Genomic DNA, 21259 nt, shown 5'->3' with positions numbered 1-21259 from the left:
AACCAGAAGTGCTTCTGAGTAGAATTGACCCCCATTTTGCTGTGACACAACATACATAATATTGTTTACAGTGCAATATGTATGTCCAATATGAAAAAAATTATTGGATTTAGGCTGATAGGCCACTCTTTAAGGGCCACAGAATGAGTAGGGATGCTCCTCTTGGTGTAAATTCTGTGGATTTGGAAACTAGAAGAGCTTCGGAGTAGAATGGATACAGCTTTAACTCCAACACAAAGTACATCAAATTGTGTATGGTGCAATAAATGATAGGAGTACACACAAAAAACAATGTTGACCATTTAGGCTTGAACAAATAAATGACAGAATATCGCAAATAAATACTTAATTATTATTTGTATGATAACTAGTGTAAAATGTATCGATATGCACATTTCCATAATTTTCACCTTAATTTTTAATTTACAAACGTATACAGGACGGGACTCTTATTCTAAATCCAGTCCAAAAATCCGTGACTCGGAAGTACATATTTATTCTTGCCTGCTTGAAAGCAGTTGGTAAAGCAACGTTTTATACTTCAGTGGAACTATCCCATCAGGCTCCAGTGCTAGCTACCTTGAGAATTTATCATTGTTGGCGTTGACAAATATATTGATTACTTTTCCTTTCATCTGTGATTTAATTTTAAGTAATGACAAGCAAAAGCAAGAGAGAGATAGTTTGTGCAGTAGGTGGCTGCAAGGCTGAAAATGTTTCTTTGCATGGTCTTCCATCAGAACAGACACTTCGTCTGATTTGGCTTAAATTTATTTTTAATAATCAAGTGCCAGAGAAGTTCAGTCAGTACCTGCGCATATGCACAGCACACTTCTCATCGGACTGCATTGCAAATCAGGATAGGTACACAAGTGGATTTGCTAAGAGCTTGATCCTCCAACAAGGTTCTGTCCCATCCATCTTGCACCCGGCAACCAACCAAGTAGTAAGTGTTAAACTAGATAATGTAAAGGACATGCTATATCTTGTAATGCCGATGCACATCAACACAATCGATCATAATCAGTCTTTGCTAGCAGCAATCGTGAAAGTCCTAAAACAATGTTGAAAGGGGGGTTAATGTTAGCTAGCTAGCTCCCGCGCTACAATATGTTGGAGACGTGGGGTAGTTAAGGACATTGGATTATATAAACTCCAGTCCATGCGGTGGCACTACGTAATCAGAATAGTGCATGCACTTTGTACACCCCCCCCCCCCCCTTCCCCAAACCTAACAGACTTGTATTCTGAAGAATGTAAACAGTTACGTTAGCTAACAGTTAGCCACTCCACCATGTCGCACATACCGCCGGTAACTGCTTGCAGCTTTCTTGGTTGTTCCAAAGCCAGGACTGATACTTTACACAGTCTTCCTAAAGACCCTGAAATCAGAAGACAGTGGGTGCAGTTTCTTTTTACTTCAAATCCAGATGTGCATATCGGTACTACAACACGAATTTGCAGCGCGCATTTCAACAGGGATTCGTTTCTAAATTGGGGGCCGAAGTCAATGGGGTATGCCAAACTATTTGTTCTGAAACCGGACGCCATCCCAACTATTTTTCCGATTCATGAAGTATCGGTAAGTTTATCTGTCTCCCTAACGTTAGTTGATAATTAGCTAGCTAGCAAAAACAACGGGGGGAAAAATACGAAACGTCATCTCACTGGCTTCTTCTCTTTTTTGTGACGACATGTTTGATTTTATCGGGACGTCTGGGAGTGGGACTGCTCGAAGACATCGGTAACCCTCAGATAGCATCTCTGACCCGCTCACAATAAACGAGCCTCAGTGACGACCTCGGGGTCCGAGTAGGCAACCGATCTCAAACTTGACTAGGACAGCTAAATCGGAGCAATATCCTGTAATGTACACCTGGATAAAGCGCATACAGTGGGCGCTCTCCGCTCACACGTCTCCGAAAAACTCGTTTTTTCATTAAACGTTGGACGAAATACGTTCCTAATGTTTGAGGAACGTGTTTGCTGGCTCCATGAATTATAGTTTATTTAGACAAATATGTTTTGTTTGGCTAGAGTTATGCTAACCTGTTTGCAATCCCTTTAGCTTTGTTAGCTAGTTTGCTGGCCAGTTACATTTGGTTAGCTGGCTGGTTGCTATATACAGTAGTTGGTAACTGCCATCAAGTTCAGTGGTGGAAAAAGTGCCCAATTGTCATACTTGAGTAAAAGTAAAGATGCCTTAATAGCAAATGACTCAAGTGAAAGTCACCAAGAAAAATACTACGTATCAAAAGTAAAAGTATAAATAATTTCAAATTGCTTATAATAAGATCAGACGGCACAACGTTTTTTATTTTATTTTTTATTTACTGATAGCCAAGGGCACACTACAACACGCAGACATCATTTACAAACGAAGTATTTGTGTTTAGTGAGTCCTCCAGATCAGAGGCAGTTGGGGTGACCAGGGATCTTCTCTTGATAAGTGAGTGAATTGGACCACTTCTGTCCTGCTAAGCATTGAAAATGTAACAAGTACTTCTGGGTGTCAGGGGAAATGTTTGGAGTGAAAAGTAAAAGTAGTCAAAATATAAATAGTAAAGTACAGATACCAAAAAAAAAACTACTTAAGTAGTACTTTAAAGCATTTTGCTTAAGTACTTTACACCACTGATCAAGTTGTTAGATTTAGACTGTTCAACCATTTGCAGAATGCATACAGACATTTGAATATAGCGCGGAAAATGTAAGCCAGACGCAATGTTGACACATGTTTGATGCATGACATGTTTGGAATTCCATGATCAGAACTCCAAATACAAAAGCTGCATGAACTGTTAAGTGTAGACATGACCTTATATCGTGGGGGAGTTGAGTATTGCTAACTGGTTGTGCGATTTGCAAGCAACAACATTGAGTCACCATCAGTCGATACTGTCAATTCTGAAAACGCTCACCTGTACCTATGTGTGTTCTGTACAACTGCAGTCCTTCAGCAGGGTGCTGAAATTCATACTTTTAATACAAATTTATATCGAATACAACCACCGATCTTTTCCTCATTTGTGTGTCTCAACTCAGCACGAATGGGCTTGTGCCAATTGAATCTCAAGCCTAGTTCACATTACCCATGAGCACTCCATTACGTTGCGCAGGATGTCATGCATTTCAATGGAGAGCCCACAACTGTGTGAAAATGCAATGCCGCGTTGCGTTACGGATGCCGCATACTTTGACATTTTAGAAACTTTGCGTGGTCTTCAGTCCAGCTAGAGTCCGTTGAAGAACAGGAAGTTACCAAAGCAGAGAAGATGAAAATGTGGTTTTAGGTGATAGGTAGCGACTTGTAAACAATTATCCATTCTTATATAAGTGAATACTATTTTATTAGTAATGTTAAATAATACACATTGGCTGTTAAGCAAATTATATAATGTCTGTTGCCTCCCGTTTTAAGTTTGATGGTAATGACATTTGTTTTTTATGATAATTATTAGTGGAAGGTTGCTAGCTACAGTATAGCCTAGCTTTTAGCTATCTAGCTAGCTACTCCAAAACAAAGGTAATGTGGTTTGGTAAGAATGCCCCTCTCCCCAGCGGTGTGATTACTGCCTCTGAGGGTTTAGAGCTTGAGGTAGTCACCTCATACAAGTACTTGGTAGTATGGCTAGACGGTACACTGTCCTTCTCTCAGCACATATCAAAGTTGCAGGCTAAAGTTAAATCTTGACTTAATTCCTCTATCGTTATCGCCCCTCTTTCACCCCAGCTGCCAAACTAACCCTGATTCAGATGACCATCCTACCCATGCTAGATTACGGAGACATAATATATAGATCGGCAGGTAAGGGTGCTCTCGAGCGGCCAGATGTTCTTTACCATTCGGCCATCAGATTTGCCACCAATGCTCCTTATAGGACACGTCACTCCACTCTATAAACTGGTGATCTCTGTATACCCGCCGCAAGATCTACTGGTTGATGCCTATTTATAAAATCCTCTTAAGCCTCACTCCACCCTATCTGAGATACCTACTGCAGCCCTCATCCTCCACATACAACACCTGTTCTCCTAGTCACATTCTGTTAAAAGTCCCCAAAGCACACTCATCCCTGGGTCGAAAAGTAACATGTTTTATTATCAACTGAAACCATGTTTATCCTGTCTTGAATGAAAAGGTCATATTTTGCAATCTGAGAACCTTTAAACATTTCTTTTTTTTGACGAGAGCCTATGCTCTCCGTGAGATTGCATTTAGATGACGTACGGTGTAATTAAATGCAAACGGGGCATCAGGTTAGGGTTGTCCCCGACAATCATCTGTTCTTTCGACCAATCGATTGGTTGAAATTAAAGTATTTTTCCATATATAGACACACCCTATATTTGAATATAATCAACTATATGTGGGCTACTAAGCTTGTCTGATGCTTTAAGCACTGCAATTTTTAAAATAAACTAATTACTAAAGAGGGCGCCAGAGATCAATATAGCCTAACCAGAAGAAGAAGAAAAACCTGTTCCCAACCCCTTCCTCCCACTGGTCTTCGCCATTATGCTCCTGAAGTTGCCGGTAATAGGCTACACCAGCGGTCGGCAACCTTTTAATTTGGAGTGCCAAGTTACCGTACCATTTCTACTGATCTGCGTGTCAGTTATGATTTTCATATGCACATTTTCGTGGAACAGTTTAATTGATAAGTCTCCATATCTCAAAATCAATATCATGTGATTAATCGAAAAGAAATTATACAATTCTAAAAGTGACTACTATTGCCATTGCCAAAATGTGACCGACCGGCTCAATTCGGTCTTAGGTAGCAAAATTTGAAATAGTTTTTTTTACTTTGGAAAAAAGTAGAGACTCGGAACTAGAAAATGGTATATCATACACTACAGTTGAAACTATTTATCAACTTTCAAAGCAGAAACTTCTAATCTCACTTTTGAGAAAATGGCCCTTGAATGTGTTGGTACACCTACTGGCGAGCTCTTCTTTGTCTACACTAGGGATGCACCGATATTACATTTTTATCCGATACCGATATCCAAAATTTTCCTTGCCAAAAAAACTGATACCGATAACCGATATTTAAAATTTTAGCAGCCTTTTAAGTGTTCTAGTACAGTTCACTTCTTTCAGCTAGGGGGCAGAATTTTTATGTTTGGAAAATAACGTTCCCAAGGTAAACTGACTATTTCTCAGGCTCAGATATTAGAATATGCATATAATTGACAGATTAGGATAGAAAACACTCTAAAGTTTCCAAAACTGTCAAAATATTGTCTGTGAGTATAACAGAACTGATTTTGCAGGCGAAAACCTGAGGAACTCCAACCCGGAAGTGCATTTTATTTGGAAAAATCCCTGTTCCATTGCTTGCCCCTCCATTTAAAAAAGGGGTATCAACCAGATTCCTTTTCCAATGGCTTCCTCAGGCTGTGACCAGGCTTTAGACATAGTTTCAAGCTTTTATTTTGAAAAATTAGCGAGATTTATCAAAACGCGTCAGGTGTCCTTTGATTAGTTCCTGCGCAGGAGAGATGTGGCTCGACATTTTCTTTCTCTGTAGTATTGAACAGTTTACCGTCCGGTTGAAATATGATCGATTATGTATGTTAAAAACAACCTGAGGATTGATTATAAAAAACCTTTGACATGTTTCTACGAACATTGCGGATACTTTTTGGAATTTTCGGCTGCCCTTCAGGACCGGAACGAGCTTGTGGTTTTCTGAGCATAACGCGCAAACCAAATGGCGGTTTTTGGTTATAAAACTAATCTTTATCGAACAAAAATAACATTTATTGTGTAACTGGGAGTCTCGTGAGTGCAAACATCTGAAGATTATCAAAGGTATGCAATTCAGCGGTTTACGAAAATGATCCCGTAAAAGGGATCCGTGCGGCAAGAAGTTTACCTCTCTGGGATATGTGGGCCATTCCATTCTAGCGCCATTTTTCCAGCCAAAGAGAGAGTCACAAAAACATAAATAGAGATAAAATTAATCACTAACCTTTGATGATCTTCATCAGATGACACTCATAGGACTTCATGTTAGACAATACATGTATATTTTGTTCGATAAAGTTCATATTTATATCCAAAAATGTCAGTTTACATTGGCGTGTTATGTTCAGTAATGTTTTGCCTCCAAAACATCCAGTGATTTTGCAGAGAGCCACATAAATTTACAGAAATACTCATTATATATGTTGATGAAATTACATGTGTTATGCATGGAACTTTAGATAAACTTCTCCTTAATGCAACCTCTGTGTCAGATTTCGAAAAAGCACACCATGCAATAATCTGAGTACAGCGCTCAGAGCCCAGCAAGCCAAAGAGATAACAGCCATGTTGTGGAGTCAACAAAGTCAGAAATAGCATTATAAATATTAACTTACCTTTTGATGATCTTCATCAGAATGCAATCCCAGGAATCCCAGTTCCACAATAAAGGTTTGATTTGTTCGATAAAGTCCATTTATGTCCAAACACCTCCTTTTGTTCACGCGTTTAGTACACAATCCAAACTGACGACGCGCTGGCAGGTCCAGGCGAAAGTTCAGACAAAGTCATAATACAGTCTGTAGAAACATGTCAAACTAAGTATAGAATCAATCTTTAGGATGTTTTTATCATAAATCTTAAATAATGTTCCAACCAGAGAATTCCTTTGTCTTCAGAAATGCGATGGAACGCAAGCTACCTCTCATGTGAATGCGCATGACCAGCTCGTGACACTCTGCCAGACCTCTGACTCAATCCCGTCTCATTTCCCCCTCCTTTATAGTAGAAGCATCAAACAAGGTTCTATAGACTGACATCTAGTGGAAGCTTTAGGAAGTGCAACATGACCCCATTTACACTGTATCTTGGATAGGCAAAAGGTGGAACACTACAAACCTCAATTTCCCACTTCCTGGTTGGATTTTTTCTCAGGTTTTTGCCTGCCATATGAGTTCTGTTATACTCACAGACATCATTCAAACAGTTTTAGAAACTTCAGAGTGTTTTCTATCCAAATCTACTAATTATATGCATATTCTAGCTTTTAGGACAGAGTAGCAGGCAGTTTACTCTGGGTACCTTTTTATCCAAGCTACTCAATACTGCCCCCCTGTCCCAAATAAGTTAAAAAAAAATTTAACACACACTGAGTATGTCTCCATTACCAGTAAAACATAATCAAAACCTATTTATTCTTCACTTATTTGCTGTGCTGTTTCGTTCGGTTGTTTCATTCAACCAGGATTTCATCATACATGTCAAGCAGTGAAGTTTCAGCTCTGTCTGTCCATGTCCTCTTTGTCGGTGTGCACGGTCACTGTCCGTGTCCATCTTGTCCAGCTGTAAACCCCGTTTGTCTTCATCAAAGTAGCGGTCCTTGTACCTAGCATCGAGCATGGTGGCGACACAGGAGAGAGGCTCAGAGAGAATGCCACCGAATCACTTGTTCACAGCCGCTAGTGGAGTACTTTTGCAAGTTTTAACCCCATGGTCTGTCGGCAGTTTTGTTGGGCAGGCGTTTCATTGCCATGACAGAGGGTATCACGTCTGTTGCAGACGCAGTTGATGAGATTATTTTTCGAGTCAGTTGTTCGAATGGAGCTAGGAGTGTGGTCATGTTCTCAAATGCCATTGAAATGGCAGCAGCGGTATGAGAACCAGCACATTCTTGAGCATGCAATACGGCTTTCCTCAGTACGAAATCCTCTACGACCCACTGTGCTGTCAGACTCAGTATGCTCATGGGGCTGACATCACTGGTCCGAATGTCAGTCGTGAAGCTAATAAAAGCGACGCCGATAGCAAGTAGCTCATGGGTGTGCGTTTCAACAATACTGTGTAACAATACTGTATATTCATATTCATATATGTATATATATTCATATATATATTCATATATGAATATGTATATATATGGTGACTCAATGTGCACCTATGTGAAGCTAGCATGGAGACATCTGGTGCCACAATAAGGATATGAATATATATATTCATATATGAAGCCTGGTCACAGCCTGAGGAAGCCATTGGAAAAGGAATCTGGTTGATACCCCTTTAAATGGAAGAAAGACGGTCCAGGAAACACAGATTAAAAAATATATATATATCACTTCCGGGTTAGATTTTCTCAGGTTTTCGCCTGCAGAATCAGTTTTGTTATACTCACAGACAATATTTTGACAGTTTGAAACTTGAGTGTTTTCTATCCTAATCTGTAAATTATATGCATATTCTACGATCTGGACCTGAGAAAATGTCCGTTTACCTTGGGAACGTTATTTTAAGAAAATAAAAAATTCTGACCCCTAGCGCTAAGAGGTTTTAAGGCAAGTCGTGCAGATCCTGAGGCAGCAAAGCATCCCCAAACCATCACACTACTACCACCACCATGCTTGACCGTTGGTATGAGGTTCTTACTGTGGAACGCAGTGTTTGGTTTTCGCCAGGCATAATGGGACCCATGTCATCCAAAAAGTTATACTTTTGAATCATCTGTCCATAGAACATTCTTCCAAGAGTCTTGATGATCATCCAGGTGCTTTTTGGCAAACTTGAGTCAACTTTTTGGATGACATGGGTCCTATTGTGCCTGGCGAACACCAAACAATTAGGTGTTGCATAACTTTGTTAATTAAATAAAAGTATACACTTTTTTATTTGTAAAATATCTGACAATTCAGTATAAAAAACAATATGCAGAAATAGAGAATCAGAAAGGGGGAAAATACTTTTTCACAGCACTGTATATACTGTACAGCGTTACCTATGGAGTACACCCATGAAACTCAGTGACACCCACATATAATTCCAAAGAGTTTACACATATTAGTTTCATAGCTCTTATTGCAGGACTTGGATTGTAGGAAATCACCTCCCCAGTCAGTCTATTGTGTGCATTGGACATTCATATCAGACTGTACCAGTCAACCTATTGTGTGTAATAAACATTCATATGGGACTGTATAGCTTGTGCACCCATGAAATGGAGTATCAGCGTACTCAGTGACACCCACAGAACACAACTATGTAGAGATTACACAGACTCTTGAATCCACTGAAATGAGCCACATTAGCTCACCAGTCAACTTATTGTGTGTATTGAACATTAAATATTAGAATGTAATCCCATCCAAAACTGCGCAAATGAATGGCGCTGATGTCGCCTACCAAACTTGCTAACAGCCCTCACTAACGGCCTGGTACTCAGTGGTCTTGTTCGGTAACAGGATGTGCCAAGAATTCGTTAGCATTTCAACACAGCCTTCCTCAAGACCCTTGACTCCTGCTGGAGTGGGTGCTGTTTCTTGCTGAGTGTAACATTAAGCCTGATGAAAAGGTTAAAGTTACTTCAGAAACTAGTATCTGCAGGGTTCACATTACAGACGAGTGTTTCACCAACTTTACTCAAGTGAAGATGGGATTTGCGAAAAGGCTGAACTTGAAGTTTGACGTTGTACCGTCGGCAAAGTATACAGACAATAGCTAGCGTATCTAGGCAAATATTCCTAACCCCTGTTTACATTGTACTTGTTTTGTTTAGGTGGAACACATGACGTCGGGTGTGACAAAAGATGAGGGATGCCAATATGAACCACCACCAGTATGCAACATTATGGTACCATCACCTCCAAGACCCGTTCTGGTACCGTTAAAACACAACGTGTCAACACAGGCTTATTATTACAGAGAAAAAAATAAAAACAAAGGTGAGGCATATGGCTTGTATCTTTTGTAGAATAGTTAACTTCTTTTCAAATACAGCTGAAATGAATTGATGTGTAGGGCTCGGTAGCGGCATTGCGCTGACACTAGGCTGTCACGGTGACCGTATTACCGCCACGCCGGCAGTCACAAATCATGACCGCAGTCAATGTAATCCCTTCCAAAACTCTGCAAATGAATGCAGTTGATGGGTGGCCTACCCAATTTGCTAACGGCCCTCTAATGGCCTGGTACTCAGTGATCTATTGTCCCTTTTTTAAATCACTTTGAACACTTCCATGATTGAATTTGAATAATCTGAATGAGGACAAAATGGTGAAGGGGATTAGAGGCAGGGGTCGCAACAATTTTTCCCTCTTCACCGACCCGAAGTGCAATTTCAACTGTCAAACCGAACTTGAACCGTCCCAAAATTAAAATACTTGGTTTTTTAAATGTTTAAATATGCCAACATGAGTCTAGGTCATTTGCAGTGCTTTTAAAGTAATTGGTCCATTTCTGATACAGTCTATATTACAAACTTAATTTAAGAAAAAACTTTTTGCATCATAATGAAAACAGACAAACATCCATTACATTGTTCAATTAATACATTATAATTATTAATCGAACCACATGTAAATATCTAAGCGAGAACAATGTTATTGTGAACTGGTTACTGAATAATCTTAAATTAGAGACATTACATTCCACCACCAGCTGCCCCATTAAACAAAGAGCGTGTGTTCCGCAGCCTTCACCCTCTGTCTTCAGTCACTGAAGAATGGTCGCATTGAGCACCACCACTTGCTAATGGCCAGGCCAGCCACTGTGGCAGGTAGATTCTTTTCAGAACCAAAATACCCCAAAAAGTAAATCTAATTGCTAAAATATACTTAAGTATCAGAAGTAAAAGTATAAACCATTTCAAATTCCTTATTTTAAGCAAACCAGATGGCACCATTTTCTTGTTTTTATTTACTTACGGATAGCCAGGGGCGTACTCCAACACTCAGACATCATTTACAAATGAAGCATTTGTGTTTAGTGAGTCCATCAGATCAGAGGCAATAGAGATGCCAGGGATGTTCTCTTGGGCCTCCCGAGTGGCACAACAGTCTAAGGCACTGCATCTCAGTGCTAGAGGTGTCACTACAGATCCTTGTTCCATTCGAGTCCTATATGGCGGCGCACAATTGGCCGAGCATCGTTACATGCTGACCAAACCGCACAAGTTGATTTTGTTCACGCACACCAGAAGCGATCAGGATACGCAGGTTAAAATATCAAAACAAAAGCTGAACCAATTATATTAATTTGGGGACAGGTCAAAAAGCATTTAACATTTATGGCAATTTACCTAGCTAGCTTGCTGTTGCTAGCTAATTTGTCCTGGTATATAAACATTGGGTTGTTATTTTATGAAATGCACAAGGTCCTCTACTCAGACAATTAATCCGCATATAAAACTAATTTGTTTCTGGTCATCTCTCCTTCCTTCAGGCTTCTTTTTCTTCTTTGGACTTTATATGGTGGTTGGCAACCAACTTTACTGCATTACTACAACTGACCGGAGTGTGGACCTAAGTTCATCTTTCAATCACCCACGTCGGTATATGCACCTAAAAACCAATGAGGAGATGTCACGTGGATATATGCTCTTAAAAACCAAATGAGGAGACGGGAGAGGCCGGACTTGCAGTGCGTTGAGCGTCACGAATAGAACCAATTTCTATTTTAGCGCCTGGCCACACACAAATGCTCGCGAGCAGTGTGGGTGCAATGATTGAATAACGTATGTGTACATTTATTTTGCGACACGAGCAGTGTGGTCAGCATGCTAGGGTTTGTTCGGGGTAGGCTGTCATTGTAAACAAGAATTTGTTCTTAACTGACTTGCCTAGTTAAATTAAAAAATATATAAGTGCGTGAATTGGACCATCTTCCTGTCCTGCTAAGCATTCAAAATGTAACTAGTACTTTTGGGTGTCAGGGAAAATGTATGGGGTAAAAAGTACATTTATTTTATTTAAAAATATATATTTAACCAGGCAAGTCAGTTAAGAACAAATTCTTATTTTACAATGACAGCCTACCCCGGCCAAACCCTCCCCTAACCCGGACAACGCTGGGCCAATACAGCCCGGGATCGAACCAGGGTCTGTAGTGACGCCTCTAGCACTGAGATGCAGTGCCTTAGACCGCTGTGCCACTCGGGAGCTAAATGTAGTGAAGTAAAAGTTGTCAAATATAAATAGTAAAGTAGTTTTACTTAAGTACTTTACACCTCTGAAAATTACACCAACAAAACACAAAAAAACATGAGCATTTGTAATGTTATTTAAACAAATGTATTACTAGTAAGAAGTAATGTGGTATATTGTTGCATTTCATTTTTTAACCAAAATATCAGATGAGAAAATGTTGAGGGGCAGGAGGTTACCGTGGTGATGCGATTCGAGTCCTGTTTGTAACTGAGATTGAGGGTCTGACTAGTAGAAGCGTTGTCTTCTCTTCCCTAACAGTTGAAACTCAAACATAGTTTTGTTCACAAGCTAGGTTGTTTTCTATGTAAATAGCCAAGAAACACAAGGACAAAGTCTCACTATAGTAGACTTCAGTTTCAAGTAAATTAAACCAACTTATGCCCGTGCCCCGCGTTTCTAAAAATGAATCTGTCACTCAGCTCTTCACATGCGTATTCACAGCCCCCAGCCAGGCAGTGTTGCTGCGTGAGGCAGAAATACTTAGCACATTTTATAGTGTGCATTCAGTTCAGGTCAGGGAGATGCAACCATATTCTCTAGAATACCATAGTAGCTAGCCATAGTCTATAGACAATGCAAATGCCACAGCAACTCCCAGCACACAAAACCTCAACTCGGGGCCGGCGGGCGAGAGTAAAATGTGCATTCTAATAGGCCTATTTAACCAACATTGGAATGATATTTTAATATTACACATTTCCATAACCTAAATAATTACATATGACACCTAGCCAGCCATATCATTGTTTGAAACCTAGACGTTTTACATAGCCAAGATTACCTTGCTTTTAATAGCCTATAGCCAAAATCCGGCCATAGAAAAAACCCTGAAGATTTCCTAATTATTTCATATGTTCTCATGTTCTGAGCAAGGACGTTAGCTTTTTTTACATGGCACATATTGCACTTTGAGTTCTCCAACACTGTTTGCATTATTTAAACCAAATTGAACATGTTTTCATTAATTATTTATGTATTATATTAAGTTAAAATAAAAGGGTTCATTCAGTATTGTTGTAATTGTCATTATTACAAATATAAATTAAACCCCCCACCAAACAGACAGGTTGAACTGAAAACTGAAAATATGCAAAAACATTTGTTTGATAACGACAGAGCGTATTTTCATCAGAATCATTAAGCCTAGGGCTACTCATCAAACTGATGCCCTGGCCATAATTCATCCCCATGCAGTGTTCAATGTACAATTGTTAATCTATTTAGAAAATTCAAATGAATGGGCATAATAAACTAAATAGAACATCTGTATACCGAAAATACATATTTTGGTTCAACGTTGAAAAATGCCAAATAGAGCCCCGTTTCAAATGGAACATACTCCAGTACTTGATTACTCATGCCCATCCATCCCTAATGACAATACACCTTGAGTTTGAAAAAATATATATTTTGGTTATTGAACTACAGTAAGTGAAGTGGATTTACACCCGTAAAAGAATTGCGGTAATGGAATTTCATCATGGGTCCCTGATCTGTACTACACAGAAATGCATAATTATGGAAATGAATGTCATTCTCTTCATGGTGAAGTATCCTAAATAGATACACAAAAGGTAGAAATATGCAATATCCTCCTTTGCATATTTGGGTATTATTCTACAAACTGGCTATTATTTGACGACCACATTTGGTTGGTCCAGACCGGACCGGATCAAATCTGAACCATAGACATCTATGTTTCACAAGTTTGGACATCAAAGTACAGCTCAGTAGAGTATAGTTCATGAAAGTATAGTCCAGTACAGTACATTAGTGTATTCAACTCGTGTGCTCCACTGTGTAGTTACTGAATTTTACTCCATTCTCCTCTACTGTACAGGACTGTAAACTCGACTATACACTACTTTTCTTTACTGTGTTCTACTAGTGTTTCACGGTATACCGAAACTTCAGTACTTTTTCGATATTAGAACATGAAAAAGGACTCGTTAATTTTTTACTTTCGGTACTTCTGTCAAATTGGTCTCTCCGATCAAGACAGTATCAGTGCAGCGTATGTCTCCCTTAGTGTGAGTGCACTGTGCCTGCTCCACTTAGCCTGCACTGGGAGTCAGGCTGCATCATGTTAGCTCCCCACTCAAGCTGCACACAAGTTAACACACTTAAATAATCCGACACGGCATGTAGAAAATGTTCAAACTGTTATTTACTGTTCGCAAAACAATGTCTATACAGGCTAGAACACTTTACAATGGTGACATTAATTGGAGGGGGAGAGAGAGAGAGGGAGGGGTTGTTCAGACTTTTCACACTCTTGTTTTGACCACCAGACGACAAAACAAGCAAGTATAGTGTAGAGACTCATTGTACCATCGAAACCACTGTGAAATCATTTTTCAATAACCACAATTATTGTATTTTCAGCTGTTTGAAGCTGGTGTACAAAATCGAAAGTAAAATACGCAAAAATGAAACTTAACGGGAAGCATAGAAATAGCGTACGTAAAACAAATCTAGTGCTTCTTAGACTTGTTTTCAATGAGAATGAAAGATCTATTACATATTGCAGCTTCAATAATTAATAAACATTTATCAGGAAAAACACTAATTGATAGGTCTACCTTGTTACTTGTGTGAACTTTAATTATCCTTCCTCATGAGGGGGAGGAATTAGAAAATGTCTTAAAAGTAATGTGGGTTTTTGGTAATGGAATTAAGGAACAAGGCAATGTTACGTAAACTCACAGAAGGCAGAAAGAATTGTCCTAAACTACACCGAACAAAAATATAAAAACGCAGCATGCAACAATTTCAAAGATTTGAATGAGTTAAAGTTCATATAAGTCAATTTAAATATATTCATTAGGCCCTAATCTATTGATTTCACATGACTGAATACAGATGTGCATCTGTTGGTCAGATACCAGAAAACCAGTCACTATCTTGTGTGACCACCATTTGCCTCATGCAGCACATTGTTGTGAAATTGTTAGGTTAGATATTACTGCATGGTCGGAACTAGAAGCACAAGCATTTCGCTACACTCGCATTAACATCTGCTATGTGACAAATAAAATTGCATTTGATTTGATCTCCTTCACACAGAGTTGATCAGGCTGTTGATTATGCCCTGTGGAATGTTGTCCCACTCTTCTATAGCTGTGCGAAGTTGCTGGATATTGGAGGGAACTGTAACACACTGTCGTACACAATCCAGACCATTACAAACATGCTCAATAGGTGACATGTCTGAGTATGCAGGCCATGGAAGAACTGGGACATTTTCAGCTTCCAGGAATTGTGTACAGATCCTTGCAACATGGGGCTGTCGGCTGTGCATTATCATGCTGAAACATGAGGTGATGGCGGGGGCTGAATGGCACGACAATGGGCCTCAGGATCTTGTCACGTTATCTCTGTGCATTCAAATTGCCTTTGATAAAATGCAATTGTGTTCGTTGTCTGTAGCTTATGCCTGCCCTGACCATAACCCCACCATGGGGCACTCTATTCAAAATGTTGACATCAGCAAACCGCTTGCCCACACGACGCCATACAATGTCTGCTATCTACATTTGAAACCGCGATTAATCCTTGAAGAGCACACTTCTCCAGCATGCAAGTGACCAATTATGATGTTTCAACGCCGATGCCGTTTAAAAACAAATAAAAATGAATAATATCATAAATGATGAAACATGTTCAACTTGGTTTAAATAATGCAAAAACACAGTGTTGGAGAAGAAAGTAAAATATGTGCCATCTAAAAAAGTTAATGTTTAAGTTCCTTGCTCAGAACAAATGAAAGCTGGTGGTTCCTTTTAACATGAGTCTTCAATATTCCCAGTTAAGAAGTTTTAGGTTTAAGTTATTATAGGAATTATAGGACTATTTCTCTCTATACCATTTGTATTTCATATACCTTTGACTATTGGATGTTCTTATAGGCACTTTAGTAATGCCAGCCTAAACTCGGGAGTCGATAGGCTTGAAGTCATAAACAGCGCTATGCATCCCAGCATTGCTAAGAGCTGCTGTTTGAATGAATGCTTACGAGCCTGCTGCTGCCTACCACCGCCCAGTCAGACTGCTCTATCAAATCATATACTTAATTATAATAAACACACAGAAATACGAGCCTTTGGTCATTAATATGGTCAAATCCAGAAACTATCATTTCGAAAACAAAACGTTTATTCTTTCAGTGAAATACGGAACCGTTCCGTATTTTATTGAGCGGGTGGCAACCCTAAGTCTAAATATTACTGTTACATTGCACAACCTTCAATGTTATGTCATAATTATGTAATTATGTTATTATCCTTGTGGATTGCAATGTAATCGGCCATAACCGGCATCCAAAAAGGCCGATTACCGATTGTTATGAAAACTTGAAATCGTCCCTAATAAATCGTCCGACCTCTATTTTCTACTTTGTAGAATAGTGAAGACATCAAAACTATGAAATAACAGAAACCAAAGAAGTGTTAAACAAATCAATATATTTTAAATTTTAAATTCTTCAAAGTAGCCACCCTTTGATGACAGCTTTGCACACTTTTCAGCTTTCATTTGACATCCTATTCAACATGCTCCTATGAACCTCACGTTGGTGCTCATGGGTCTTTTTACGTGGAAATGACCTCTAACATGCTACTGTATTTGATTTACAGCCATCCAAGTGCAGCCAATCCAGAAGAATGTAGGAGTCAATACAAGGTTTACGGAGGACATACCACACAGGGAAGTGAACCGGTATAAACTTACATTTTACTTTAAGTAGCCCGTGGGGAACTATTCTAAATTATTTGGCTAATGACTTAGGCCACCTGTCCTCCTAATCTATGAGCGACTGTTCAATTGAAAATTGTCATGTAACTATGCTTAATTACTTTTGAACGGTCTCACTGTCTGGCCTGCTTGCGAAGCCCAATCTGTAGTAACCTATGATTAAAAAATATATCTTCTTCCAGGTTAAACTCTGTCACGGTGTACATGGCGAGGAAGTATGTGGTCTACGAAGACTGCCTCCTTCCGTTGTTCAAGACTTGTCCAGTCTGTCGAGGCTCCTGCAGCATCGACAAGTTCATCCAAGACACCCTGCTCACCATCAACCGGTTCTGCAACCACTGTGACCACCGGAGCCAATGGAAGAGCCAGCCCTTTAACCTCCCAGCTGAATACCTGTCCTCCTCAGCAGCCAAAGTATCAAGTGGCACAACTGATGCTCCAACTGGCACGTCAGCTGGTACCTCAACTGGCACATCCACTGATGCTCAGACTGGCACCTCAACTGGCACATCCACTGATGCTCAGACTGGCACCTCAACTGGCACCTCCAATGCTCAGACCTTGAAGGTAGCCTTTATCATTTTTCACTGATCAATGCTTACAATGCATGAATGCAAATTCACACAAGCCATAAAAACAACAAACTTTTTAAATGGGGAGGTGTTAGTCAAGTAAACCAGTAACCACAATTGTCATCATCTATGGCTATGATTTGTAAACTAAGTGAAATCAGGAGGTTGGCAGTATTTTTGTCCATAGTCAAAATAGGTTGAGATGCATCCATAGAATATTACATATTTAGGGAGATTCTGTGGGGTGTTGATGTCCCTTTCTCATCTGCATTGTGTTTCTCTCTAGCCAATAGTTATGTGGAACTATTGGTATAAGAGTGCCAATTGTAAGTACATTGAAGATGTATTACTGATTCGTTGTAGCTATTGCTCATTATTGTTCATTGTCCTTGCAGACTGCGGAGGAAAGTGGTCTTCTGTTGGAGAGTAACGATGGTGATATCTGCAACAAAGGTCTGGAGGACATTCAAACCCTGGTGTTTGAGACGACTCTTTGTTTGGATGACGAAGTTCACGACGACAAAGCCATTAAGAAGAAACGCCAGTCATTAGAGGAGGAACAAAAAGAGGTGGGGGAGGAAGAAATGGAGGGGGAGGAAGAAATGGAGGGTGAGGAGGAGACAAGGGAGGAGGAGGAGGAGAGCTCTGATAGGGAGTGGGAACCGGAAGTGGAGTTAGGTGAACTTCTAGCCTCAGATTCTGAAGGGGATTCCCCGGCACTATGCCCGGATTGCGGCACGTTCACCAAAGGCTCCAAGGCTCACGTCTGCGAGCATGTGAAGCCGTTCGTCTGCCAGGACTGTGGCAAGCGGTTCGTTAACGAGGTCTCTCTTAACATTCACAGAAGAATCCACAAGCCAGGCTATGTGCACGAGTGCAAGTACTGCCTCAAGCCGCTCCAGAGCAGGCCGGAGAAACTAAGGCACGAGGAGAGCCACCCGCATGTGGAAAAGCCCTACGAATGCCCTGACTGCCCCAAACGATTTAGCGACATTAAAGCCCGAGACAGCCACATTCAAGGTCACAGAGGGCCCACACAGCACATTTGCAACATCTGTAAAATGGAGTTCAACAAAAAACACATCCTGGAAAGACACATGCTAGTCCACAGCGGGGACAAGTCCTACACATGCCCCGAGTGTCAGCGCTCCTTCAACCAAGCGAGCCATCTCAAGTCCCACATGCGCCTCCACACGGGCGAGCGGCCGTACAAGTGCCAGCAATGTGACAAATCGTTCAACCACAACGTGAGTCTGAAAAGCCACGTCCAGCGCTACCACCCAGGCCTTAGCTACGGGACCAAGGAGAAGGAAGAGGGACAGGAGCTCATCTCAAACTCAGCGACTCAGACTGAACAACAGGTAATGATAGAGGAGAGTCGAGAGCCAAACGCAGAGACTTGGCAGAAGAGAGTGAAGAGGGCACGCAGGGCAGGGAGGAAGAGGAAACGACAGACCTTTGACCTTGAGGAGTTTGTGGAGAGTAAGAACAGTGACTCAGAATTCAACCCAGAAGAGGAGGAGAGCGGGAGCAACAGTGACTCTGACTTCAACCCAGAGGAAGAAGAGAGTGGGAGCAAAAGGAGGAGTACAGGTAGACCAATAGGCAGACCAAAAGGAAGACCAGGGACCAGCAGAAAGATCTATGCAGGAACTGTTGGTAAAGAGCTTGATGGATCGAACCTGAATGAACACAAATCTGCAAAACAGTGGGAGCAGGAGGAAGAGAGGCAGAGCGAACCGGAGGAGGTGGGGGAGAGAGGGAGCAAAAGGAAAGCCACAAGCAGAGGAAGGGGGAGAGGCAGGGGAAGACCAAAAACCATTAGAGAGAGGCATGAGGGAACTACTTGCGAAGAGCTTGTTGGATCTAACCTGGATGAACAAGTACCATCAATAGAGACGGCTCTTTCTGAACTTTTAGAGAGTTGTTGGTCAATTCAAAATGTAGATGAGGCTTTTGACCCGATGCCAAATTAACTGTTAGTTACTGAAGAGTTGTCCAGTGTTTTCTGGTTTTCTATATTTTGTATACATTGAAGAAGACAAATGCTGTTATGAAGGGACACAAATGTTCAAGGTTCAAGATTCCATTCTAAAGGCGGTTCAACAAGGAAACTACTGTGCCTCCCAAATGGTAACCTATTCCCTGTGTAGAGCACTAATTTGCATTGCAAAGTCTACATTGCAATGCAGACTTACATTGAGCCCTGGCCATCAGCCTGCCACCCGATTCCTAATGTTCAACATTTGTGTTCTAACAAACTTGACATAAGTTGATGTCTAGATGATCAGGTATGATCATTTATGAAAAGAGTTCAATAACTACTACTGCAGACAATGGAAAGTGCCTCCTATACTTAACCTTTTATCAAAGACTATCTTGGATTGCAATTTATATATTTTGCCGACACAATTGTAAAACTTTTCAATATAGCATGTTTATTATACTTGTATTATTAAATGTAAATGATATTACTGCTACCTTTTCCAAAATGTTTGCAACCCAAAGTCAAGACATTCTTATACTAGGGCCGGCACAATGTAACCGACGGTTATTTTTTTTACATTTATTCAAGCCTTATTTTACCAGGTAAGTTGACTGATAACACATTTTCATTTACAGCAATGACCTGGGGAATAGTTACAGGGGAGAGGAGGGGGATGAATGAGCCAATTGTAAGCTGGGGATGATTAGGTGACTATGAGGGCCAGATTGGGAATTTAGCCAGGACACCGGGGTTAACACCCCTACTCTTACTATAAGTGCCATGGGATCTTTAGTGACCACAGAGTCAGGACACCCGTTTAACGTCCCATCCGGAATACAGCACCCTTCACAGGGCAATGTCAAGTGCTACTGAGTGGCGCAGCGGTCTAAGGCACTGCAACTCCGTGCAAGAGGCGTCACTACAGTCCCTGGTTCAAATCCAGGCTGAATCACATCCGGCCGTGATTGGTAGTCCCGTAGGGCGGTGCACAATTGGCCCAGCGTCGTCCGGGTTTGGCTGTCATTGTAAATAAGAATTTGTTCTTAACAGACTTGCCTAAAAGGTTAAATTAATCAAATATCAAATGTCGGCAATCACTGCCCTGGGGAATTGGGATATTTATTTTTAGACCAGAGGAAAGAGTGCCTCCAACACCACTTATAACAGCATCTGGTCTCCCATCCAGGGACCGACCAGGACCAACCCTGCTTAGCTTCAGAGGCAAGCCAGCAGTGGCGTTTTTATATTAGTTTATTTTAGTTTTTAGTTTCAGTTGTATAAAAATATTGTTTTTATATGATTTAGTTTTAGTGTTGGGGGCAGAAAGCATGCGTGGAAGGCAGGAGCCATTTGGATGTTATAGTTTGTTTTTTGGTATGTCATTTTGAACTGAGAGGCAGTAATACATAAGGTGATGATGGGTCATTGGTTAGGTGCCACAATGGAGTCATTCCATGTCCCTTTTGAGGTGCAGGTTCGAAAGTGAGCCAGTACAGTCCGTTGAAGCAACATTTTTCTTATTATTATAATTTTGTTTGACCTTTTATTTAACTAGGCAAGTCAGTTAAGAACAAATTATTTTTACAATCACGGCCTCCCGGGGAACAGTGGGTAAACTGCCATGTTCAGGGGAAGAACAACAGATTTCTACATTGTCAGCTCGGAGATTCGATCCAGCAACCTTTCGGTTAACGCTCTAACCACCAGGCTACCTGCCACCCCAAAATGCTGTTATGAAGGGCCTCAAACCAGGTTACAAGTGTCTCAATCGCCAAATCCCATTACACTTTCTGGTGTTTTTCTATCAGATGTCTTTTTTCATTCATCAAGTGGCTGGTGTGCTGTTGGATGGTGGAATTATTTTAGTGGATGAACGTGCGCAGGTAGTGTACAACACCTTTGAAGTGACTTGTTTGACAATAAGATTAAAATGGTTCTGCTCACCGGTATGCCACATATTAAAAAGGTAGATTTTAAAAGTCAAGACAAATCTTTAATAATA

General features: G+C 40.6%; 1 protein-coding gene across 3 annotated transcripts; it reads left to right on the top strand.

Annotated features, from left to right (window-relative positions):
• Positions 1-1239: 1239 nt before the first annotated feature.
• LOC120060953 (zinc finger protein 329-like) lies at positions 1240-19750 on the top strand. 3 transcript variants are annotated; one of them, XM_039010403.1, is made up of 5 exons: positions 1240-1582; positions 9519-9684; positions 16581-16662; positions 16881-17265; positions 17666-19750. In XM_039010403.1, exons 1-5 carry the CDS (start codon positions 1295-1297, stop codon positions 19244-19246), a joined length of 2502 nt encoding a protein of 833 aa, XP_038866331.1. In that variant the 5' UTR covers positions 1240-1294; the 3' UTR covers positions 19247-19750. The 3 variants fall into 3 exon arrangements, with proteins under 3 accessions (XP_038866331.1, XP_038866333.1, XP_038866332.1); XM_039010404.1 differs by lacking the exon at positions 1240-1582 and adding an exon at positions 1653-1744; XM_039010405.1 differs by lacking the exon at positions 9519-9684 and having other exon boundaries at positions 1241-1582.
• Positions 19751-21259: the final 1509 nt, after the last annotated feature.

The sequence above is a fragment of the Salvelinus namaycush genome, chromosome 16 (assembly GCF_016432855.1).
Source record: "Salvelinus namaycush isolate Seneca chromosome 16, SaNama_1.0, whole genome shotgun sequence".
Classification (NCBI taxonomy): Eukaryota; Metazoa; Chordata; class Actinopteri; order Salmoniformes; family Salmonidae; genus Salvelinus; species Salvelinus namaycush.
The sequence above is the reverse complement of the archived record's forward strand: the minus strand, read 5'-3'. Positions and strand labels throughout refer to the sequence as shown.